This window comes from Dermochelys coriacea, chromosome 1, assembly GCF_009764565.3.
Source record: "Dermochelys coriacea isolate rDerCor1 chromosome 1, rDerCor1.pri.v4, whole genome shotgun sequence".
NCBI lineage: Eukaryota > Metazoa > Chordata > Testudines > Dermochelyidae > Dermochelys > Dermochelys coriacea.
The window spans coordinates 153,887,243-153,914,378 of NC_050068.2; the positions used below are offsets into that span (position 1 = coordinate 153,887,243).

The 27,136-nt window shown below is 42.0% G+C and overlaps 1 protein-coding gene across 18 annotated transcripts in view; it reads right to left on the reverse strand.

Annotated features, from left to right (window-relative positions):
* Window positions 1-27,136, reverse strand: part of CASK (calcium/calmodulin dependent serine protein kinase) — a 407,176-nt gene that overhangs the window by 96,949 nt on the left and 283,091 nt on the right. For 12 of the 18 annotated variants that reach the window (XM_038393382.2, XM_038393399.2, XM_038393415.2 and 9 more), the window contains 2 exons: window positions 21,706-21,723; window positions 4,784-4,905 (listed from right to left, as the gene is read on the reverse strand). In XM_038393382.2, coding sequence (XP_038249310.1) covers window positions 4,784-4,905; window positions 21,706-21,723 — 140 coding nt within the window. The remainder of the gene's footprint in view (window positions 1-4,783; window positions 4,906-21,705; window positions 21,724-27,136) is intronic. The other 6 variants (XM_038393424.2, XM_043505996.1, XM_038393407.2 and 3 more) reach the window with 1 other exon arrangement.

Consider the following 27,136-nt stretch of genomic DNA (forward strand, 5'->3'; position numbering starts at 1 on the left):
ACACACTTTTCTGCCGTCCTGCCTACATGAGTAACTTTATAAAGAGAGAAAGAATCCCCGTTTGATGTATGATCTTCATTAGCTGAGAAATTAAAAGGGAAGGGATGACTTTCATTCCTTTGTATAGTCTCTTTTGCCTTTAGAGAAGATTTAATTTAAGCCAGGGAAGAGATTCTAATAGAGGGAATGATAAATCACATGCTTAGTCTAAAAATAAGAACAACTCTGGAGAAAGAGGAGGAACATGTGAACAAATTTAACATATGGAAAAAGGCCAAGAAGTGGGAAGCACAGTTTTTCATTCAACTGACATTTTGATTTGACACTAAGAACTTCACAACAGATCCTAAAATTCTTACTCAGCAGAAGATAAGGGGTCAGAAAGTTTGTTCTGGTATTCTCACTGACCCAAACCATTCCAAGGAGAACAAACTCTTCCTGACAGACTGTCAGTGAAACACAGAACATGACCTTCCCTGAGGCAAAACGGTACCATATCAATGCAGATGTACAAACTGCCTAATCTGCCTTACTGAAATAAAAAGCTTAATTTTTTTAAAAAGAATTTGTTCTGTGTTGTTTCAAGATTTTAAACTTTTATTAAAATTTTTGTTTTGTATGACTTGTGTCAGCATGGCTCCCCAAAGATTTAGTAATGGGTGAGGTCTTTTTCTCCCTTATTCAACATATTCCAGTAAAAAATTAAACTACATTCTGGTAGAATGGTGCTCTATTAAAACACTATCTTAATGTACCTTTCAACTGAAACTTTTCTGTCTCAGACTCACTCACAGAATTACCCAGGCTTTTGAAAAGAACTTCTGAGAGACAAGAACACATGCTAGTCCTTTGTTACATATAAATCTTATACAGCATTTGTTACACCATTACTAGAATGCTTGTCCAGTTTTGGACTTTAAAAAGGATGTCAAAAAACTGAAAAGGTTTCAGAAAACAGCCACAAGAATTATTCAAGGGTGGTCCAGATTATGAGGGAACTGCCTAATGTTCCTTGTAGCACTTTAGGATCTGACCCAGCAGTTAGGTATTCCCTAATTAAAAATGAAAAGGTCTCAGTACCACTTTTATTGATCTGTTACAAAGTTTGGTTTTCCCATTCTGCAAAAAGGTATGTAAACTGAGAAAAACCTGTGATGGGGGTACTTGTGGCCTGAAAGTTCGTACTTAGGTCACCGAAAGTGTTCCTGGACATGTAGGCCTTCTCAGGTAAAATAGTTGCATCTAGTTGCATGTTCTTCCAATAGCTATATTCAGTAATAGACAGTCACCCACCCCACTATCACATCAGCATAAAGGCCAAGATCAGAGAGGACCTGGATATTTGGGCTTTTTTCTTCTAAGAATTTAAAGGGTTAGCATAAATTTTGGTACATATTTTTCTAGCTACTGATGTGTCCATAGGGAGAGGGAAGACAAAACAAAACACACCACTGTAAAACACAATTCTCCGATGGGGAGAGAATGAGAGCACAAAGCCACGTGACAGATGTTAGTCACTGGATGGCCTACTGGAAGGCATTCAGATAGTACCGTGACAAATGCAGCCAGCTCCTTGTGTTTTCCATTCTAGTAGAATATTAAACAGTATTACACGGCTCAGCCACTAGTGATACTGTGTAAAATACCCTATTTAAATGAACCTCAGCCATTCCTAGCAGAGCATTAAAGGATCTTATGATGGACACATCTGGCATGTAAAAGCAAGCACTGTAGCCAGTCCATATCTGGTACAGAAGAACACTGTATGGTGTCAGGAGTAAACTAAAAACAGAAACAGAAAGAAAAGAGCAACAAAGGTTGCAGACAAAAGGAAGAAAGACTGCAGGATCTCACCAACATACCTTTATTCAATGCACTGAGAACTTCAGCTTTGTCAAACATTCAGAATGGGCAAACTGGAAAAAATATTTTGCAAGATTTCATATTGCTACGAAGCCCCACAAGGAAACTGATGATATGCATATATCTTTTGATGTATTCTTTATACCTCAGAGAAACGTGGTGTATGAAAAAGCATGTTTTCATCAGAAAATTCAAGAACCAGGGGGAATATTTTATAAGAGCTCTGCATACAATGGCTGAAAACTGTGATTTTGGGAATGCAAAACATGAAATTATCAGAGATAGGGTGGTTATTGGGTTAACAGATAAAAGCCTTTCACAGCAACTACAAATGGAGAGAGATGTTACCCTAGCCGCCACAGCTCTACAGGTAGCAAAGCTGTCAGAATTAGTCAAACCACAGAACAAAAGACAGGAGCAACTTGAAAAACCTGAAGCTAGCTTAGAAGCTATAAATAGACACTTGAGTGTTAAAAGTCATTATCATAACACCCCTAAGGCAAGGAGTGAGAACTCCCAGGCTAAGAGGGACAAACTCCAGCCTACATGCACAAATTGTGGAAAAAGTCATATCCACAGAGATGATGCACATCCAGCCAGAGGTGCATGCTGTAATAAATGCTTGAAATAAGGGTGTTTTGCAGCTGTTTGCCACACAAAAGAAAGTCAGGGAATTGACTAATATTACAAACAATCCAGAGCCATTTTTTCTCTGATCTATCACTTGCAATTATATAGAGCCTGCCTGGAGAATGAAACCGAATATCCATGGCAAGACTATTGGCTTCAAAATTGACTCTGGAGCTGAAATTTCACAGTCATGCCAGAAGGGACTTTCAGTCACCTTCAACCCCACCCAGAGTTAAAGTCACCTGACACAGGTCTGACTAGCCCTGGAGGTATTCTGAACTGCACAGGCCAGTTCACCACAGAAACAGCTTACAAAGACTAAAACTATGCATTCAGAGTGCATGTGTTCAAAGGATCAAAGACCAACAATCTTTTCAGCCACAGTGTGGCAGCCATGAGGGGCCTAGTGAGAAAGGAGAAAGAACTTGATGGAGGATTTGATTATACAGAACTTTTGAAAGGAGATCCAGTATAGATCAACTTAAGAGACAATGGTTGATCATGAAGTGTACAAGCACTTCTATCAGAGACACACTGGACTAGATTAGTTGCAAATTTATGTGAATTCAGAGGACATCACTACCTGGTCATTGTGAACTATTTTTCCAAGTATATAGAAACAACATACTTTAAAGACATAATATGTTGCCCATTTTGGTATTCCAGAACAACTAATGATGGACAAAACCACAATTAATTGCAGCAAGATTTAACTCATTCCGAACATTACCCACAAACGAATGGAGAGGCTGAGAGAGCTGTACAGACAGCCAACAAAATCCTACAACAGGAAGATCCATTTCTTGCTCTTCTGACCTACAAATCAACACCAATAGCAGCTACTTGATATAGTTCAGCACAGTCTGTCATGGAAAGACAACTCAGAACTACTGTTTCAGCTCTGAAACAGAAACTATCTCCAAAGTGGTCCAATGTGAAGAGAGTAGCCAAATCAGGTAAAAAGGCAAAAAGAGCCTATAGACACTTTTACAACAGATAACACTCAATTAGAGAACTGACAGCTCTAGAAACTGATGACCAAGTTCATGTCAAACTCAATGGAGAAAAAGGAGGGACAACTTCAGCTGTTGTTAAAAAAAAAAAAAAAAAAAAAAAAGACTTCACTGCCCAGATCATATGTGATCGAGACCAACAGTGGAGAGTTCAACAGAAACTGCTGACATTTACAGTTTGTTCCTCAGAAAAAATCATCAGCAAAAAAAAAAAAAAAAAAAAAAATCTACAGATGGTGGATGCAGAACAAGATGACGACTCAGATTCCAAACTGACCACAGCCAGTTGTTGCCACTAATGGACAGCCAGGTGACCCAAGTTATTACACGTTATGGTTGTGTAATTAGAAAACCAGTATTATTCAGAGACATTTGAGAGACTGATTCATAATGAACCTCAAAGACAGCAGGATAGCGTAAAAAAGCATAAATATTGTAAATGGTAGGAACGTAGAGCTTAAAGGAGGAGGTGTAATGGCATGCTAAACTGTATTACCCTGTTCAGCCCATAGATGGCACTGTGTATAAAATACTTTAGTTAAATGGACCTCAGCCATACCAGACAGAGCATTAAAGGATCTTATGATGAACACACCTGACACGTATAAGCAAGTCCATATTTGGTACAGAAGAACATGAGACCTGACATCCAATGACTTGCAGAAGTTTCATTTAAAGTATTGAGGCTACCACCTGGCTTGTGCAAGTTAGTTTCAAATTCGGGTTGCATCATAATCTTCTTATGCATGAAAAGGATTTGCTCCACTTCCTCATCTGTTAGGGAATCACTGTCCCAAGCAAATACTAAGACTTTGGTAAAAAGGTCTCAGAATACATCACTTTAAAAAGGAGTATAAATCTGCATAATTCAAATTTTTAATACAAAATATAAGTCAGACATCAACAAGAGAGCCATGTTGTTCTGTGAATCAGAATATTTTTAACACTATATCCATTTATTCAACGTGTAAACTCACAAACCAAGTCATTAATCACTTGTGCAAAAAAAAAAATCATATTTTTAAAAGTCACACTATGCAGTAGGATAAACTATAATAGTTGTATTTTAATATCAAGTCTTCCTTGAGTAATTTCTTACATTTACCACTTATTAAATTCATATTTTTTCTTGTTGGTAACAAAATCAAAAGCAAGCAGGATACACAAAAAAGAAGCAAATACTACACAGTGAATTTAAAATTCTATCAAAAATGAAGAGAAATATTTAGTTATTAAAGAAGAAAATATATTCAAATTTCTTCTGTAAAAATACTTACATCTAGTAGTGTGTGAAGATGCTGATCCTGAAAAACACTGTGTAGAAAATCTAAATCTTTTTCACTGCAGTCTGTAAGCGCATGAATTTCCTCCAGGCTGTCCAGCACCTGTGAGACTGCTCCTGCAGGCAAACAAGCAGAAAAATAAACCAGTAGAGCAAAGACTCATGGTAAACTGACCTTTGGAACAGGAATCTCACACTACATTCACTGTGACTATCTAAAAGAGGATTTTAAAAAGGCTAGAACCTTTATTGAAGAACACACTGAATGAACTTAATGTTATTTAATAGTATAGTATACATCTTCATTTATTCACAAGCAACAGTTTAAGAGAGCTTTAAGAATGTCTTTTTATTTTTAAAACTCAGTTAACAATAGGGATGGATGTTTAGGTGAATTACCAGAATGCTCACACTGCATTTGCTTCATTTCACAACCTACAGATCTTCTTGAATTTTTCTATAATTAGCTGAAAATATCTGAAGATTTGACACTTTATCCAGCTGTTTATCTAGGAAAAAAAGTGTATGAACATAAACTGTGAACTGGTAAATGAGGAACAGCCGAATAATCATTGGTAAATCCCAATCATTTGCATTGTCATTCTATATTTCCCTCATTTCTCCTCAAAATGTTCATTTATGCTGCTTGCTTTTATAGTCTTATTTGCCAACATACAGTAGTGAACATACAGAATGTGTAAAAAAGTCTGAATTTTTAAAATGTATATTCAATTAAAAAGGGTTGTCTTAAAAATTTCTCTTTTTCAGTAATATTAAAAATCAATTAGTCCAGCTTTTTTCTCCTAAAAAATCCTTGAAAAACTGGGATCATTCATATTAGAACATGCAAAAGACTACTTTAAGAATTTCTAGGCTCAATGGACAAAAAGTGGGAAAGTAGTGGTATAAGGAACCTCACATCACAGTAAGTGCAATTCTTAACATAAGATGTTTCCTTACAGTTTTCCATGCAAGAGAATAGTGAGAGGATTACATTATTCACTTTTTGAAATAAAAGGAAGATATTACTTTGTCGGGTTTCCAGTAATGGCTTATCAACAATCCCTTGGATGTCTGAAAGTTCCAGACCTCCTTACCCTGTCCAACAATACTTGCATCTCCCATCCATCCATCTCTCTGAACTAGTTTTTTGTTTATTGTTTTTCGTGGGAGGGGAAATCCACAACCCCCAAGGATTTCTCCCCCACCATAAATCTGGAAAGTGTGTGATTGAGATGTGCAGATGGTTCCTCTGACACCCCAAATCATTGTACGTGTGTTCTATTCGACTTAGGCTTTTAAACTATGCCTTCTGCCATGGTATCTAAGTGTCCATCATGCCATGCTACTGAATATATGTGCTCCCCCCACACTTGCCTGCAAAAGAGTTGAGGCAGTAGAGCAGCATGGTCGCAGGCATCAGGAAACTATTTCTGCATCTTCTACATCAGAGAAAATGATGGGTTTACCACAAAAAGATGTCTACAAACATGTCTAAATCTCTTTATAGTTTGGAAATTGGGTCAGAAGTCTTATGAGATTCAAGATCTCTTATTAGAATACCTGGTTTCACAAGAGCCAGAAATACTGTGAAAGTAGCCCCTCTCATAATATTTCCACTTTTCCCCAAAACTAGAAAATGGAGAGATGAATGAAAATTAGAAGCACACAATGTTAACTCAGCTTTATCAGACCCTAAAAAGATTTGAGAGAGTTATTGAGGAAGTGTAACGGGATCTACAAACCCCATACTGAGCATAGACAGTCTCCTGTTTACAAGCAAGCAGCTTGATCACACCCCTAAGCAGCTGCTAGAGCTGTCAATCACGGAGCTGCAGCCAATAGAAGAAACAAGGCTGCTATAAAGGGGAGAGTACAGACAAGGAAAGGGAGACACAAGGGACTGGGATAGCAAGGTGGTGACAGCTTTATACCAGGCTGCCTCCAGGAGACCAAAGGGAACTACAAGCCCAAAAAGTGAAGGGCTGATAGGATTAATTAGAGATGAGGGTCCAGGAACTGACCTGACAGAGCAAACTAAGGTGGGCCAGTCAGGAGAAACTGAGGCTCATCGAGAGACCATCCCAAGAGGTGGTGATAGGAAGGTTCGGGTAGATATTTATTTTTTCTGAATTAGTTCACCAATCCCTAGAAAGAGTCAGTCTGTCTCTTTACCATATGGAAAGCATCCTTAAACATTTTTAAACAATTTTTATCAAGGTGGTGGTGAAGGACCCAGAACATGTACCCCAAAGCCTATCTACACTAGCATTCCACCAGTAGAAGAAACAGCACAGGGGTAGTGCAGACAGGGTTCAGGTATTTTCACCACCATTTTATCTAACCATTTATTTCTAGCTTTTTGGAGAAGGTTAAAATTATACTCCTGGAGATAATGAGTAGAAAGGAACTTTCTGTAGTTAATTAACTCAACTCAACCTCCCAGTGAATTAGTTTGTGTTTGAAAGTTTGTTTTTTAATGCTGCTGGCTTATTATGCAATTGTAAGATTATAAGGGTCCTCCTAAATCTCTTTTATAGATCTGTTTTTACTATTACTTAAATTTAAAGAAATAAATAAAAGATAAATATCACTAGAACCTGAATCCTATTTACAATATAATTTCCATAATGACTACACCCAGTGGAGTTATACTAGTGGAGAAGTACAAGCCCCAATTTTCCTAGTGTAGATGTAACTTGTGTGCTACAGCTACCCTCCATCAATAACCTTGAATCTACATTGTCATTAGAGTGCTGTCAGAACAGGAATTTCCGTCATCTAGAAAATTTCTCATGTCTGAAATTCTTGTCATTCAGAATTGGAACAAAAGTTGGACATGTGAAATTTTCCATGCAAGGGTCTGTAACGGGGCATACAAGCCTCTACGCAAAGCAGGATGGGGTTAATGGGCTACAGAAGGACAATTAGCCTCAGTTAAAACACCTGTAGCAGGAAGTAGGCCTCCAGGGAGGGGCTTAAAAAGAAAATCCCTGCTCATTTGGAAGGGGCAAGCAGAGAGAGCAGATGGAAAGCACTGTGGAAGAAAAAGCTAGGTAGGCCCAGGGAGTGGGGAAGACTTATGCCTAGTAGAGCTACCAAAGGAATTTACAGGTTTCATAGTAGCAGCCGTGTTAGTCTGTATTCACAAAAAGAAAAGGAGTACTTGTGGCACTTTAGAGACTAACAAATTTATTAGAGCATAAGCTTTCGTGAGCTACAGCTCACTTCATCGGATGCATTTGGTGGAAAAAAAAACTGCATCCGATGAAGTGAGCTGTAGCTCACGAAAGCTTATGCTCTAATAAATTTGTTAGTCTCTAAGGTGCCACAAGTACTCCTTTTCTTTCAAAGGAATTTAGTTTATGTTGCTTTACACTTGTTTTGGACTTTGAATGCCCTGGAAGGAGTAGAACTGTCAGAGAACTAGCCTGAAGGCTGAGTCTTTGTAACCCAGAAGACAGAGCATAGGCAGAGCAGGACAAGCTGGAAAACTGAAGCAAGTGCTTGCTGCACCACACAATGCCAGAAAGGAGTGCTCTAGTAAAGACATGCAGTAACACATGGTAGAGAATGCAAATAGTTGATCAGCCCCTGAAATTGAGGGGAAATTGATGCTTGCAAGTACTGACCGACACCCCTCCCAACCTGGATAATTAGAAAAGATGTAGAAGGTGGTACCACTGGTAACTGTGCAGTAGCAGTAGACAGCCATGCCACGGTAGCAGCAGGAACAGCACAAAAAGACACAGACGCTGCTCCTGCAATTGATAGAGAGCCTGCAGAAACAGCAAGAGGCACAATTTGCCACTCAACAACCATAGCAGGAGGCCCATTTCCAGCAATAAGAGTGGCTGTAGAAGCAGCTTGACCAAGTTGCTTCGGCGGCTTGGGCTGGTACTGGAGAGAGTAGCTTGGGCAAACTGGTCCCTCACCTGGCAACAACAGTGGGGCCAGAGCCTGACCAGGAGGATCTTTCTCTGTACCTTTGAACAAGTGGCCAGTGCAGTGGGCTGGGAAGAGTCTACCTGGAAGCCCCTAGAGCACCATTTTGGATGTGTGAGATGCAAACAACCTACTGCATGGTGACTGACAAACAGGCAGGCTCCAATCCTGTGGTAAAGGCTGTTCTCTTGGATACATGGGGACTGACAGTGGAAGTATACCAGCTTTTTTCTGGGTTAAACCATTCCTGCAGAGAGCACAACCAAGGGTACTGGCTCAGAGGTTATGGGCATAATCATCATGCAGCGAAATCCCAGAGGACTTGTTCCACAGGGAAAATTGTGGACCAAGTGGTCCTAGTACAGTTCTTGAAGGTTCTATCCATGGGAGCCCAAAATTGGGTAAGGCAATTCTAGCGTGCCTCAGCAGGTGTGGCCCCCGAGTGGGAAGAAATCTCTTTTGAGGCCAAAGGAACCAAGTGGCCTGAATGGTATGGCAGACTAGGAGTGGCCCCTGGGGAGACTGGAAGAGGGGGTCCCTGAATAGCCCAAAATGGGGGGATGCACAGGAGCTACCAAGGCCCCAGTCACTCCTACAGTCTAGCAGAAGCACGTCTGGATGTGGTCAAGGAAGTCCAATGATGCGCTTCAGATGCTCAAGCATAGGAATATCAGACGAGAATATGATTACCTGGGCTGTTCTTACAGCCATGTTTGTGGCCTGGGGTCCTCTCCAAATGGCAATGGGACTCAGCGGTATGTGGTAACGATTTGGCTGCAGGCATGCCAGTGAAATATCTCATGAACTCAGGTTGCAGGCACACTCTTGTTTGCGGAAAATGGAGTTTTGGTAAAGAGGATGGACTGGCATCTCCCCATGCATGTTGCTTGTGGCACCTGGTGAGAAAATGTCTACCACCACTCATGGCAGAGGTTGAGCTGGGAGTACAGGGCTGGAGAGGGTAGTAAAGGATCTTCCATGGCTTGTGAGCTTTGGAAGTGACTGGCAAGGTTTCCCAACCCTGATGTAGAGAAAAGTAGCACCCAAGCTGGTGGAGAGGAAAGGTGTCATGAATCCAGAGCAACAGCTTAGAAATCAGTAGTCCATCGGAAGAGGAGTGGAAGTGGGAGGTTCAAGTTCAGACTGATGATGGGGCAGAGATAAAACCCTTCATCATCTTAAAAATGTACAGAAACAGCTGAAAGATTGCCAACAAAAGCTGGAGAGCATAAGCACCTCCCAGGAGAAGATCACTAAACAGATGACAAAACTGAAACAAGAGTTAGCACAATCTAGAGTCTAGGCCAGGGGTGGGCTAACTACAGCCCACAAGCTCCCGCTGGGGAACAGGGTCAGGGGCCGCACCAGTGGCTCGGCCCCACTCTGGCGCTCCAGTCAGGGCACTGGGTTGGGGGCTAGACCATACGGCTCAGCCCCGCTGCTGCTCTCCAAACCCCTCGATCCCATCCCGGAGCACCCTCCTGCATCCCAAACTTCTTATCCCCAGCCCCACCTCAGAGCCCGCTCCCCCAGCCAGAACCTACACCCCTTCCCGCGCACCTGCTCCAGCCCTGATCCCCCTCCCGCTCTCCGAACCTCTTGGTCCCAGCGCAGAGCACCCTCCTACACCCCAAACTCCTTATCCTCAGCCCCACCCCAGAGCCCGCACCCCAACCCCAATTTTGTGAGCATTCATGGCCCGCCATACAATTTCTATTCCCCGATGTGGCCCTCCAGCCAAAAAGTTTGCCCATCCCTGGTCTAGGCGGAGTATGGGGAAAAGTACTGCTTGATGCTGGAGCAAGAATTAGCTAGGCTCCAGGCAGGGAAGAATGCCAAGGAGTGGAATCTTATGATAGAGACTGAACAGTGTACAGTAGGAATCTGGACAGTACCTCATGCAGAAGCAGGAGCTATGTGGGTCACTACAGCCCCTCATAAGCAGGCTACGGCCTATGTGGGTGGCTGGGGTGAAAATAGTGTTCTCTTGTGGAAGGGGAGTCAGGGGACAGCCCCTCTGCAAGAACAACTCATGGCCACAGAACACGCTCCACAAGCAACCCTGAGAGAAAAAGAACAGCTGATTGTGGAACATCAGGCAACTCTGGGAGTGGTCATCTGCTCATGATGGTTAATTAACCTGAAGGAGAGTTAGAGAGAGCGTGTGGAAATCTCAAAACCCCAGGGAAAGAAACATATAGAGCCCTGTTAGGTACACTCTTAAGAGGGTGGGTGTGTAATGGGGCACACAAGCCTCCATGGAAGTCAAGAAGGGGTTAATGGACAATTGAAGGCCCTATTAGCCCAAATTAAGATATCTGGAACATGAGGTAGGTCTCCAGGAAGGAGCTTAAAAAGCAAGCCCTGCTCACTTGAAGACGGCAGTAAGTGAGAGTAGACGTGGTGGAACGTTCCGATAATGCAGAACTAGCATTTTCTGAGAGAAAACTGTTCAACTGTAAAATTTTCAATTAGCTCCAACTGTCATACTGCCATAAAAACTGGAACCTGTAAGATCACTTCCATCCTCTTGACTGTTCCGATCCAGCAATACACTTAAACACAGGCTGTAGTGTTTTGCTGGATTAGGGTTTAGACAACTAATGGGTTTGTCTGTTCGGTTTCTATGAAAATATACAGGTGTGACTGTGGAGAAAAGGCTGTAATTCTCATGTGATATCGTTAGAAGAGCCTTCTGTACCTATAAAAAATGGTTACATACCTTACAGTAACTGTGGTTCTTTGAGATATTGTAGTCAGTGTGGATCCCACTTTAGGTGGGCATGTGCCTCATGCTTGCAAGATGAGATTTTTTTTAAATAGCAGTGTCCACTGGGTCTGCACATGCACTCCATACTTTCATTTGAAGGCATAAAAAGGCAGGGTGGCTGCAACCCTCCCTCAGTTCTCTTGAACTTCAAAGCCTGTGTTGCTGAGGACTCCAAAAAGCAGGAATGGAGGTCAGGTTGTGGGATCCATACTGACTACATCTCAAAGAACCACAGCCATTGTAGAGTAAGTAAACATTCTTTCTTCTTTGAGAATATATCCGTATAGATCCCAACATGTGTGACTGGAAAACAATTATCTTCTCTGGATGGTGGGATTAAGATGCACCAGTCTCAGTCAAATGATGACTGGAGTACTTCTCTCCAAAATTTGGCAAAAGAACTAGTTACCATATCATGAGTGTAATGCTTGTAAAAGTCAGCTTTATATATCTCAGATACTGGCACATTTTTGAAGCAGGCTGAAGACAAAGCCTGTGTCCCAGTGGAGCGCACCTTGACATTCACTAGCTAACTGATAGTAGGTGGAAATACTTTATGACCCACAGAGAAATTCTTTGTGATGAGAACTGGCTTGACCTTTTGATGAGTCAGATATAGCAAGAAAGCAATAAGGAGACAGTCTAAAGGACTTTCTGATAATAGAGCAAGACTCTGGGAACATCCAAAGAAAAGTAGCTTCTTTTCTTCCTGAAGCCACACTTGATGCCAGGGGAATATTAATCATAGAATATTAAGGTTGGAAGAGACCTCAGGAGGTCATCTAGTCCAACCCCCTGCTCAAAGCAGGACCAACCCCAACTAAATCATCCCAGCCAGGCCTTTGTCAAGCCAGGCCTTAAAAACCTCTAAGGAAGAAGATTCCACCACCTCCCTAGGTAACCCATTACAGTGCTTCACCACCCTCCTGAATCAACTGGTTCAGATGAAACTCCAGGACACCTAAAGGATGAACTTGGATTGCTGTCTCATTACCATTTTGTCCCTACTAAAGGATGTGTGAGGAGATTTGACTATGAGGAGCATGGCACTTGCTGATATTCAATGCTGAGGTGACGGCCACTAGAAAGATGTTTGAGGGTAGGGTGATGTAATCAAACAGTCTAATAGCAGCTTGAATGAAAGCTATAAGAGCTTCAGGAGGAAGATGTTGAGATTCTACATAGGAATCAGGTCTCTAACAGATGAGCAAGTATTCAGAAGGCCCTTAAGGAATCTCGATACTGACTAATGCCATTCCTGCCACAAGGGTGCCTGAGCCCTATAGGGAGGACTGGCAGGCCTTTCAGTGATGTCAACCTTGGTCCTCAGAGGAAAGGTTTTTTGCTTGAAGGTGGTGAGAATGTACAGTCTGGCGATGGAGAGAACAGCTAGACCTCTCCATAGGCAGTGCTGAGGAACACAGTGCTCTTGGTAGCAGGGTCTGTCTCAGTACTGGCAGCTGTCTCAGTACTGATGACGGTCATGTTTTCCTGGCGACTCATCTTCTGTTATAGGTATCGATGCCGAGGGGTGCATTGCCGGAGTCAATGCAGGCTCACCAGCCCTCAATGCCATGTAGGACTTGGTGGCTTTGTCCCGAGGCTTTAGGTGGTCTATCTTTGTGGGAGGATACCGAGATGTGCCTGGTGTGTCTGCCTCTTTGTTTGGAGCAGCCCGTTTGATGTCAGACTTCAGTATCAGAAGTATCTGTGGAACTGGTATGGTCTGATTTGGTGCCAGGGTATCAGTGCTGATGTTTGTGTTTGTGCCAGGTCTTTCCTTGGCATCATCTTCTCTGCACTTGTCTTCAGAGATGCTTGTCTGTGAGATGGTGTGCTGGATGAGCCTGGCTTTTCTGCTACCTGGACCATGGAGCTCGTCTCCTCAGGATCTGATGATATCTTTATAGATTGCTCCAATAAATGAAGATTCCACTGTGTGTCTTGCAATTTGTGGGTTCTCATGGAGAATGAAAGGCACACTTAACATCTACTCAGTGTGTGGCATTCTCCTAAGAGAAGAGCTGTTGCTGTATCCATCTTTCAGTGGAATTAGCCCATTGCAGGACAGGCAGGGCTTTAAACCCAAAGGGTTTGAATCTACCATTTTGAGAAATCCTTTATGGGGGAGAGCCTGTACTGGGGGTCCGAGTATCAATCTTCAGTACAGATGCATTGATATTGTTCACAGTAGGTGCATGTCCAAAAATCAGAAGACTTCTGAGGGTTTTTTTATGAAGGGTTTAAAAGCAATTTAGCCAAAGCTAAGACCTAGTGCGTCAGACATGCCAGCTTGTGTCCCCCTCTGCCCTTCATGTCCTCGTACAGGAGTATGAGGTGGCACAGAGTGCATGAGTGGCCCCAACAGACATGGTTATTAAAAAAAAAAATTTATCTCGTGCATGAGATGCACGTGCATCTAAAATAGGATCCACATGGATGCATACTCGAAGAAGAAAAAATGATTAACACTTATTTGAAAACTTCGAACCCTTTCTCCAGTAATACCAATTTTTCTGTTAAATAGTGAGCAGATAAACATTTTACTATAGAAAAGTGAATAGTGTTTTCTTCATTAACCCAATGATTTATTTTACCTTTTACATCCAGTTCAGCAACGTATTTAAGCACATGCTTAAGTCAATCCCTACTTAGTAAAAAACAAACACATGCTTAACTTTAAGCATGTGTTTAAGTTTAATTGAATTCCACATTCTTAAGTGATTTGCTGGATTTGGGCCTGAATTGGGTAGGCAGAAGAAGATATGCAATAATTGTACTTCTGCTGCTGGAAAATGATATAAATATTTTAACAGAGAGGGTGATAAGAAGGAGAATATTCATTTCTATTCATCCAGGTCAGGAACTCTGCTTCCAACAATCTTATTTAAAAAAAAGTAGACCCTTCCAACTGTGCACTTGGGTGGTATCCTTATGATAACTGTGACACTCTGCCCCATATTCATCATAGTGGTATAATGATGATATGATTATGACGCATCTTGTGCAAATGTGTCATGTGAAGCATCCATGGAAAAGTAATGATTTGATGAATATGATTATCCTATTTGTATGAATGTATCATTTTTGTATCTAGAGTTATGAATATTGACTAGGTATTTCTATAGCAAATGCGTTTACTTCTTGGTAACACTCAAAGGTTCGTTTGCACTCAGGCTAGTCAGCACATCATGAATGGCTTAGTCAAGTGGAATGACCATCAGTAAAGACAATGGGCCATGGAAAGGCTTGTCCTCATTTGGCAACACTTCAGACAGCTTATGAATAATGGCTGCTATGACTCAGTGATGCATCCAAGGGCATGTGACCAGACCACGATACTGAACTCCATTTTGGTACCTGTATTTTTCACAAACTGGGCTGGGAACCCATCTTGGAACAAAGGGATTTCCACCATATGGAAAAACTATAAAAGAGGGAAGTGACATCACCAAAGGACCTCACTTTCTCCACAACTCAACACCTGAAGATACCTCTACAGGAACATAGACTTTGAACTGGGGAAGTGCTAGTCCCAGGCAGGAAAGAAGGAAACCCTGCCTGTGTATGAAACATCAACAAACTGCTTGCACTATCTATCTGGGTGAGACACTGATTCAAATCCTGTGTAGTATATTAGGCATAGATTGCATTTTTGTTTATTTGCCAAATAATCTACTTCATTCTGTTTGCTATCACTTATAATCATTTAAAATCTATCTTTCTGTAGTTAATAAATGTTTTATCTTAACCAGTGTGTTTTTGAGTGAAGTGTTAGAAAATCTTAGCTCTGTTAAGACAGGCGGGTACATACTTCCCCTCATCGAGGGGGGAGTGGATTAATTAGTGATCTTGCATCATACAAATCCCTGTGCAGTGCAAGACAGTATAATTCTGGGTTTATACTCCAGTAAGGATGCAAGGCTGGGGAGCTGGGAAATTGGCTGGTGTTTCCATTGTTGGTCCTTGAGTGGCTTAAATAAAGCATTCAGGTGACTCAGTTGAGTGTGTGGAGCCACCTGCTGTTGTGTTGGGTGATAACAGAGCCCAGAGGGGCTGGCTGTGTGTCACCAACAGAGCAGAGGGAGAGGCCAATCCACCTGAATAGTTATGGGGAACAGCAGTTCCAACAGCTTCCTAGCTTCATCACAGGGTACAGCCTGTCACACTAACCTATAAGGTCCTGATCCTACCAATGGAACTTGATGGGCAAAACCTGGTACCTGTGTGGAGCACCACTGACTTCAAAATCTTCAGTGGGGTTCTGCATGAGCGTGGGGTAAGCCAATATGGTTCCCTTTGCAGGACTGGAGAGACAAAATCTCTTTTGCAGTCAGAATGCTGCACCTTAAAACAGTCTTCTATATTTGCTGGTCACCAAGTTTATTGTTTTACACTGTTCTATTAAAGTACTTTTCCCATTTACTAGTTTACACACTTAAAAGCATCTAAATTGAATTGCAATTGTTTTTTACTATTTGCAAGAAATCCAAATTTGGTATTAGCAGAGGATATTTGACATTTTCTGCTGTTCAAATAATTCACTTATTTCTGAACATAAGGGGTTTCAAAACCTAATGCTTGCACTAACCCACTGCTAATCATTACTAGTTGGAATATTTTTTTCTTTGGGGGGAAAAAAAAGTACTTTTTGCCTCTTGTTATAATTCTATCCTGATTCTACCTATGTATAGTAAGTCTACAAAAACTTTACTTCCTGTAAGTTTGATTTTTCAAAAGCTTTCAGCTATTTCTCCCTTCACTTTTACAGCTTATTCACATGGTATCTTTTGTCCTTTACCCTACTTGAACAGTGAAAAGGAATTTCAGTTGTAATGTGGTCATTGATTTCTTCATAGTTGTTTCTGTGTATTTCCTATATATTACATAACTATATACAAAAAACTAATGGGATGAGAAATATTTTAAGTACAGATACAAACACACACAGGTATCTTAGGCTCCCACAACCATAACTCTGTCCCCTTGCATGTTTGCATTACAATGGGTACTTTCATTATTTGGTTATGCAATATATATGAATATAGTGCTACAAAATAATATATATAAAAGCCTCTAGAATTACAGAAAAGCATGTAGTTTAAATATACACAAATACCCACATCCTAGACCCCAGCATGCAGCCTGAGTGGCTGGGCTGTACATCATAGGCAGAAGAAAAGTCCTCCAAACTTAATAGTGCAGTCAGAGTGATAATACTGGCCCTAACTCTGCCTCTAAAGAGTCACTTTTCTTAAAGCCAATACTTTTTTGTTGCTCTGGCTAGTCTCAACCCTTGAGTATTTCAGATTTAATGATATTGTGATCAAATCTTCAATGTTCTCCAGCTGTAATTTTATTTATCATATTGCACATGGCTCATTTTCTAAGCTAATAACTATAACAGACTTTGGCTGGGTAAGCTGCCCAATGAACTGTATTAGAAACTTTCTAGCAATATCCCTACAAAACAGGCTTCTGCTTCTTATGTTTTGTCTGGCTCATTTTCCACTGAATAGCTGAGTAATTAAAATTCCCCATGATCAAAGTTCTGATTTCTTACAATACCATCATATGTCAATATATTTTCTCTAAGAAGAACTGACTAAGAAAAATTAGTCAAAAATTGCTCTACAGGCAGACTTGAGAGAGAACAGGGAACAATTAGGTTTCAGTCAGCCATTAAAAGAAAAAAAAAAACCACTTGGACCACTAACACGCTAAAAGACAGAGGCAGGCCACAACTGTCTTTCTGCTCTACCCCATGAAGCCTGCAAGTGGGGAAAAGTGCTACTTTTTCTTGATTTAACATTGTTCCCTAGTAAGGTGTCATTGGGAATTGGGGCAGATGTACAGATTTCCTCCTCAGTGCAAGACTGTGGGATTTGCTTGCACAGTAGTTTGTGTGATATTGCAGGGCCTTTAACATCTTGATATTTGACATGCCTGTTTAACAGCAAACAGACATGGACAGGTAAGAATAATTCTCATAAGTAATGAAAGATGTCTGTGATTGTCACAGGCTACCTGGCCATTTAAGGGGAGTCAGGCTCAGCCTTGTCTGTGACCTAGCAGTTAGCCCCTGATATGAACTCAATTTAGGGTTGCCAGGCATCCGGTTTTTGACTGGAACGCCCAGTTGAAAAGGAACCCTGGTGGTTCCAGTCAGCACTGCTAACCGGGCCATTAAAAGTCCAGTTCGTGGCGCAGAGGGGCTAAGGCAGGCTCCTTATGGCTCCCGGAAGTGGCCTGCATGCTTGGCTCCTAAGTTCAGAGGTGGCCACGGAGGATCTGTGTGCTGCCCCATCCCAAGTGCCAGCTCTGCAGCTCCCATTGGCCGGGAACCTACAGAGTCCACTGGCCCCTCTGCCTTGGAGCTGGACATGCCGGCCATTTCCCGAAGCCACATGAGGTAAGCACTGCCCAGAACCCGCACCCTGAACCCCCTCCCGTGCCCCCTGACCCAGGTCAGAACCCCCTCCCCCGCATCCTAACTCCCTCCCAGAGCCCGCACCCCAACCCCCTGCCCCGAGACCCGTCCTGCACTCTGAACCTCTCCGCCCCAGTCCAGAGCCCCCTCCTGCACCCCAAACCCCTCATCCCAGCCCCACCCCAGAGCTCACACCTCCAGTCAGAGCCCTCACCCCTTCCTGCACCCTAACTCCCTGCCCCAGCCCAGAGCCCCCTCCCGCACCCTGAACCCCTCATTTCTGGTCCCACCTCAGAGCCCGCACCCCCAGCCCAGAGCCTATAACCCCTCCCACACCCCAACACCCTTCCCCAGCCCAGTGTAAGAGAATGAGGGTAGGGGAGAGTGAGTGATGGGGACAGAGTGAGCATGGGGGCAGAACCTCAGAGTAGGGGCGGGGCCTTGGGGCAGCGGTGCTCAGTTTTGTGCGATTAGAAAGCTGGCAATCCTACCTCACTTACAATTAGTGATCCTAGATGTGGAAGGGTCAAGGAGAACTACATAAATAGGAAAGAGAACTGCAGTCAGAGGAGGGGACCAAGGGGAGAGGAGTAAGGCGAGTTCCCAGGTGAAGTCAGTCAGAAGAGAACTGGCTCATGTAGGAGCCCTGAGACAAGGCCTGAAAGAAGCAACACAAATCCCAGAGTCGTCAGGCAGGGGAAGCAGCGGAGAAACTGGCTGGTGAAATGGAGTGGGGAGTAAAGAGGAAGGCAGACATAGGAATCTAGCCTAGAGTTCACACCAGAATTGGAGGAGATTGTCATCCAAGTAACTTCTGGACTAATAATCTTTTTGGCCATTTAAAAATACAAGCGCTTCCAGGGGCCTCAGAGGACCCTGGAGAGCTGCCGAAAGTTGCTCCCCCTCCCACAGTGAAATCTGAAATAGAACTTCTCTGCTGCTGTGGAGTGAGTGCAGGGCAGGCTTTGCAAAAAAACACACAGGGCCTTCCTCCCACCACAGGAGGGCAGGGCCCCGACTCCCCCACCCTTCTGGGTCTATTTACTAGATCACAACAGGCCATCAAGGTTTATAAATTGGTTCTGAGCCGAAAAGTTTGGGACTTTTGGACTGGATAGATGATCTATCTAATGGTCCTTTCTGGCCTTAAAATCTATGGAAAAAACTCAATTCTACTGATGCAAAAGTAGGAACAGAATCCAGCTCACTGTCTCTTATCTGTGCTGACTCTGCAGGGCTAACAAATAAAAAGCAGTATCAACATACTCTTCCCTTTAAAGGCAGTGGATAGATTGGCAAGCACTAAGAGGATCCATCCCCAATCCACTTACACTGCTGCATCCCTTTGAACTAAGAGAAATCTAGCTGAGGGACAGCTGAGTCCCCATCTGGATCTTCAGCATCACTATCTCCTCCTCCTCTTCATTGTAAGCCTGGCCCCTGAACTTCATAGAAGTTCAGAAAGACAGTGTGGAGCATCAGCTCATATGTGGCATTATGAGGGATCTTCACTCTACAGCAGCTGTGTATGTGAGTGCACGGAGTGACTCTACGGTGAGCAAGTGGCAGGTGTAGGCGCATAGTGGCCATGGGATGAGGTATCAGGAATGCGTGTTACACAGCACATATTGTGTAGATGCTATTGAGAAGGTGTCATAGAATGAAATGACTGGGAAACACAAGGTTCAGCATGGGGAGAGACCTAATGGGATAGACAGAGGATGAATGTATGTGAAGAAGTATGGGGAGTGTAGACAAAAAGTTGAAAAGGTGGAGAGGTGAGAAATAAGGGGTGTTGAGAAGCAGCATGGGGCTGAAATTAAAAAAGAGTGAAAAATAACTATGAAAGGTGGAAACATGGGGAGCAGGAGGCAGAGAGGGGAAGTGAATGAGGAAGAGAAAACGGACATGTTGGGGAAGATGGAGAGAACTCAGGAGAACTAAGGAAGGGAAAGAAAAAGATGAGTATGGACAATGTAAGGAAAGAGATGAGGGAGGAAATGAAGGGAAAGGGAGAAGAAAATAGGTAGCGGTAGGAATACAGGAAGAGCTGAGTATAAAAATAGAAAGGAGGCGATAAAGAAATTTGATGATCATAGGAACACAGAAAAGAGAAAGTAGAGAAGAAGGGATAAAAAATGGATAAAGAAACAGGAAGAAAGGAATTAAAGCAACAAAAAGAAAAAAATTATCTTAAAGATAGTCTTAAAAATATATTAATTTAAAAAAATCTTTGGCTGTCCTTCTCTCTGTCAGACCCATGCAGGGCCTCTCCACTAAGTCTTGCTAGTTCTTTTGTCCACATAGACTTTTTACTTAAATCTGCCCCTAGATGATGACTCACCCAGGGATAGCATGAGACACAGAGGGAGTCAATATGTTGGGTAAGAAGGTGCAGCATTTTACACAATCACTTTTCAGAGCAGTGCCACACATTAACAAGCAGCAAAGCCACAAGCAGTAAAGTTATTTATAAAACGCTAATTTAACTATTCTAACAAAGTCCTACCACATCCCCTGTATGAAGCCATGTCTCTTTCTTCCTATTGCAACCACAAATGAGCTCCCCCCTTCTGGCTGCTGGGAGGGCAGCCTTGCTCTCACTCCTGTTAGCCTGCTGGAGGAAAGGCCACTCTCCCTGCTGTTTGGCTGCTGGGGGAGGGATCTTTACCAGCCTTCCCACTCAAAATATGTGGTGGTGGTAGGATACCAAGAGATTTCTTCTCTTCCTTCCTGCATTGTATGCAGGTGGGGCTTGGAAGCTAACAGGGGTCTGGGAACTCTGAAGTAGTGTGGCAGGTCAGTTCGGGGGGTGGGTGGGAGGGATCCACAAATGAGCGAGTGGACGTAGAGAAACTGGGACATAAAACCATGACTTAAATCTGGTTAGGTGGCAAAAATAATTGGTGACCCCAAAATTTATACTGTGCTGACACCAACATTTTTAGCTGCAATTTCAGATTTTGAATTTGTTCCCTTTGAATTTGCTGTGGTTTGGGTTGGAACCACTCTCTCAGTGACTCAGAAAACTAGAACTTCACTCCCTCATCCCTGCAAAACTTATTTGTTTTGACCAGTATCATCTATTTGCAGGTTCTGGAGGCACTTGGGTTTCAGCCTCTCTCAAAGCATGCTGTTAATCTGTAACACAAAAAATCCTCCTCGTTCTTTGATATGATTATTTAAATATATAAACATATACGGCATACAGGCAGATTAGTTTTATACACATAAACAAATGTATCTACATATACTACATAACACACCAACATAAAACAAAACAAAAAATTCTATCATGCAAAGTCAGTAAAAAATGTAATTTAAAAATATATGTCTAGTACTATAATAAATAGCTGCTATTCAGGGAAAAATCCAGTATTCCCTGATAATTAATTTGGGAATCAAGCTACGAAAGTTAGACATTTTGTCCTTTTCTTAACAACACTTAATGGCATTTTTATTTGGGTTGTAAATTAGAGTTTAGATTATATATTATTATAAATACTAAAACCAAAGAATACTAAATTTTTAATACTGCCTCTCAATTAACATATCACATTTTAATGGAATAAATTTTAATATTGATTGCTCAGCTTTGAAAAGTTGTGGACAGAGTTACTACCATATGCATGGGCTGTTCTAATTTTCTTCTGCAGGCAGTATTAAAACTGAAGCATGACAAGCTAAGGAGAAAAATCCTGAGTATTAAACATGCACAGCCACACACTTAAACAGAATGATAAGCCTTACAGGAAAACAAAGGGGTACCTACTTTCTGCTGCTAGAAGTCCTAGTAGGAAGGCAGCATTTGGACAAATAACAACAGTATGAAGATTTCAGAACAAGCAAGTTATAAAGCTGCAACTTGGCACACTAATTTAGCCACAAATAGTATGAACAAACTCAAGACTTTTTTTTTTTTAAAAAAAAACAACAACAACTTTGTATGCGAGACAAACGGCACTTGAAAAAAAACATTTGGGATTGGGGCAGGTAGCACATTTGCACAGTGTAGGGTATCTGAAACTCCGGTATTCGGACACTGGCTGCTTTAGTTTGTAAAAGTAGTATTCATAGAATATTGCTGTTTTGAACTATTTCGTAATTCATTCAAAATATTCTTATTGTAAATGAAGCATGGTATCATATTGCATGTTTAGTTTTTAGGATGCAAGTTTATTATTGAAAAATTTTGCAGGTGTAATACTGAGTCCAATTTATTTTATAAAAATGTTAGATTAAAATTATGAGGACCATTTGGAAAACAAACATTTTGTTTCCACTTTTAATGAGTAGCATTCAGGCACATTGATACTATGAAATTAATGTCAACTCCATGTTAATAAAACACACTCAAATAGTTGAAAGAGGAATAAAAACATAACTGAAATAGGTCTCTTGTAAGTAGTCAAACCCAACACCAGTAAACAGAACATTATGAAAATCCTAACAAACATTGACTCTGTACAGGACATCAGAAAAAAGATAATGTAAAATTCTCAATGAGTGGAGAACATGTTACACTTTCTCCTTCAATTTCTGTGATTTCCTTCCCCATTCAAAACTTTTTATGGTACACAGAAGCAAGTAAGGCAAGAAAAGACAGTCAGACTTTGTAATTGTATTAATATTATATTTACTACTATCACTTGAATTTTTCAAACACTGATGACTAAAAATTGCTAACTAAAGAATTTGCAAAATTGGTGATGATAATTTAGCACTGTTAACTCTTTTATATATTATATTGCACCTGGTAATGATGGAGACCACTAGTATTTGAACTGCAGACTAAGATCTTAGCCTAGAAACACTTATGCAATGAGTAGTTCCATAGAGTTCCACGGGACTACTCAAGTGCATAAAATTACTCACATGTATGTCTGCAGCACTGGAGCCTAAATCTAACCATTTATCCTTCTCTCCCACAGTGACAGGCTGGAAGGTTTGGCTTTCTTTCTTTTCTCCTTTCAGTTTTAATGATCAAGAGTTTAATCAAGAGTTAATATTGCTAAATGTCTATAATTTACTATGACAAAATACAGGTTTCAGAGTAGCAGCCGTGTTAGTCTGTATTCGCAAAAAGAAAAGGAGTACTTGTGGCACCTTAGAGACTAACAAATTTATTAGAGCATAAGCTTTCGTGAGCTACAGCTCACTTCATCGGATGCATTTGGTGGAAAAAACAGAGGAGAGATTTATATACACACACAGAGAGAACATGAAACAATGGGTTTATCATACACACTGTAAGGAGAGTGATCACTTAAGATAAGCCATCACCAACAGCAGGGGGGGGAAAGGAGGAAAACCTTTCATGGTGACAAGCAGGTAGGCTAATTCCAGCAGTTAACAAGAATATCAGAGGAACAGTGGGGGGTGGGGTGGGAGGGAGAAATACCATGGGGAAATAGTTTTACTTTGTGTAATGACTCATCCATTCCCAGTCTCTATTCAAGCCTAAGTTAATTGTATCCAGTTTGCAAATTAATTCCAATTCAGCAGTCTCTCGTTGGAGTCTGTTTTTGAAGCTTTTTTGTTGAAGTATAGCCACTCTTAGGTCTGTGATCGAGTGACCAGAGAGATTGAAGTGTTCTCCAACTGGTTTTTGAATGTTATAATTCTTGACGTCTGATTTGTGTCCATTCATTCTTTTACGTAGAGACTGTCCAGTTTGGCCAATGTACATGGCAGAGGGGCATTGCTGGCACATGATGGCATATATCACATTGGTAGATGTGCAGGTGAACGAGCCTCTGATAGTGTGGCTGATGTGATTAGGCCCTATGATGGTATCCCCTGAATAGATATGTGGACAGAGTTGGCAACGGGCTTTGTTGCAAGGATAGGTTCCTGGGTTAGTGGTTCTGTTGTGTGGTGTGTGGTTGCTGGTGAGTATTTGCTTCAGATTGGGGGGCTGTCTGTAAGCAAGGACTGGTCTGTCTCCCAAGATCTGAGAGAGCGATGGCTCGTCCTTCAGGATAGGTTGTAGATCCTTGATGATGCGTTGGAGGGGTTTTAGTTGGGGGCTGAAGGTGATGGCTAGTGGCGTTCTGTTGTTTTCTTTGTTGGGCCTGTCCTGTAGTAGGTGACTTCTGGGTACTCTTCTGGCTCTGTCAATCTGTTTCTTCACTTCAGCAGGTGGGTACTGTAGTTGTAGGAATGCATGATAGAAACAGCAGCCTGGATTTCTACATAGACTGCTTCCGCCGACGTGCACGAGCTGAAATTGTGGAAAAGCAGCATCGCTTACCCCATAACCTCAGCCATGCAGAACACAGTGCCATCCACAGCCTCAGAAACAACTCTGACATCATAATCAAAAAGGCTGACAAAGGAGGTGCTGTCGTCATCATGAATAGGTCAGAGTATGAACAAGAGGCTACTAGGCAGCTCTCCAACACCACTTTCTACAAGCCATTACCCTCTGATCCCACTGAGAGTTACCAAAAGAAACTACAGCATTTGCTCAAGAAACTCCCTGAAAAAGCACAAGAACAAATCCGCACAGACACACCCCTGGAGCCAGGACCTGGGGTATTCTATCTGCTACCCAAGATCCATAAACCTGGAAATCCTGGACGCCCCATCATCTCAGGCATTGGCACCCTGACAGCAGGATTGTCTGGCTATGTAGACTCCCTCCTCAGGCCCTTCGTTACCAGCACTCCCAGCTATCTTCGAGACACCACCGATTTCCTGAGGAATCTACAGTCCATTGGTGATCTTCCTAAAAACACCATCCTAGCCACTATGGATGTAGAAGCCCTCTACACCAAGATTCCACACAAAGATGGACTACAAGCCGTCAGGAACAGTATCCCCGATACTGTCACGGCTAACCTGGTGGCAGAACTTTGTGACTTTGTCCTGACCCATAACTATTTCACATTTGGTGACAATGTATACCTTCAAATCAGCGGCACTGCGATGGGTACCCGCATGGCCCCACAGTATGCCAACATTTTTATGGCTGACTTAGAACAACGCTTCCTCAGCTCTCGTTCCCTAATGCCCCTACTCTACTTGCGCTACATTGATGACATCTTCATCATCTGGACCCATGGAAAAGAAGCTCTTGAGGAATTCCACCATGATTTCAACAATTTCCATCCCACCATCAACCTCAGCCTGGACCAGTCCACACAAGAGATCCACTTCCTGGACACTACGGTGCTAATAAGCAATGGTCACATAAACACCACCCTATATCGGAAACCTACTGACCGCTATTCCTACCTACATGCCTCTAGCTTTCATCCAGATCATACCACTCGATCCATTGTCTACAGCCAAGCGCTACGATATAACCGCATTTGCTCCAACCCCTCAGACAGAGACAAACACCTACAAGATCTCTATCATGCATTCCTACAACTACAGTACCCACCTGCTGAAGTGAAGAAACAGATTGACAGAGCCAGAAGAGTACCCAGAAGTCACCTACTACAGGACAGGCCCAACAAAGAAAACAACAGAACGCCACTAGCCATCACCTTCAGCCCCCAACTAAAACCCCTCCAATGCATCATCAAGGATCTACAACCTATCCTGAAGGACGAGCCATCGCTCTCTCAGATCTTGGGAGACAGACCAGTCCTTGCTTACAGACAGCCCCCCAATCTGAAGCAAATACTCACCAGCAACCACACACCACACAACAGAACCACTAACCCAGGAACCTATCCTTGCAACAAAGCCCGTTGCCAACTCTGTCCACATATCTATTCAGGGGATACCATCATAGGGCCTAATCACATCAGCCACACTATCAGAGGCTCGTTCACCTGCACATCTACCAATGTGATATATGCCATCATGTGCCAGCAATGCCCCTCTGCCATGTACATTGGCCAAACTGGACAGTCTCTACGTAAAAGAATGAATGGACACAAATCAGACGTCAAGAATTATAACATTCAAAAACCAGTTGGAGAACACTTCAATCTCTCTGGTCACTCGATCACAGACCTAAGAGTGGCTATACTTCAACAAAAAAGCTTCAAAAACAGACTCCAACGAGAGACTGCTGAATTGGAATTAATTTGCAAACTGGATACAATTAACTTAGGCTTGAATAGAGACTGGGAATGGATGAGTCATTACACAAAGTAAAACTATTTCCCCATGGTATTTCTCCCTCCCACCCCACCCCCCACTGTTCCTCTGATATTCTTGTTAACTGCTGGAATTAGCCTACCTGCTTGTCACCATGAAAGGTTTTCCTCCTTTCCCCCCCCTGCTGTTGGTGATGGCTTATCTTAAGTGATCACTCTCCTTACAGTGTGTATGATAAACCCATTGTTTCATGTTCTCTCTGTGTGTGTATATAAATCTCTCCTCTGTTTTTTCCACCAAATGCATCCGATGAAGTGAGCTGTAGCTCACGAAAGCTTATGCTCTAATAAATTTGTTAGTCTCTAAGGTGCCACAAGTACTCCTTTTCTTTATGACAAAATAGATTCTAAAAGAACAAATATTTACCCACAATAATCTTGAGGCAAAAGTCATTTTCAAATTGCATTTATAAACAGAAGCCTATATGAAGCCATTGTCATGCCATTTATGCAGAGGATCCAAAAACCCTGATGTGGTCTTAAAATGTCAGCTTTATGCTCTGTGGGAACCTGCTGCTTGCATTAAAGTTAAATATTTACCACAGACCTCAGAAAGCAAATAGATACTCAGGAAATAATGCAAAAAGCTGTACAATGCAAGCTGAACATGTACACTTGGTCAATAACCCTTTTAGATATATGCTGCTGTACCTTATTGTGGTTTAAAAGCAACATTTGTAAATTGTCTTACAAGAAAATCCAGTACTATTTGAAATGGACAAAAGTAACTAATAATGAAATATGAAGTCATTAGTGTGTCTCTCTTACCAACAGAAGTTGATCCAATTAAAGATATTACCTCACCTGCCCTGTCTCTCTAATATCCTGGGGCCAACACAGCTATCACACAACTGCAAAACAACGTATGAAGTCACTGTGAAATGACTAATGACCCTCATAATGCATGAGCACTACAACTGAATAGCTCAAATGTGTATTTATAAGTCCTCCACAATAAACGATAAACTATGCTTTTCTTTAAAAATCAATTATCTGATTTTCAAAGTTGGTGAGCACCCATTGATTTCAGTGGGTTTTGCAGTTGCTCAACAGTTCTGAAAGTAAAGCTTCAAAAAGGTGCTTGGA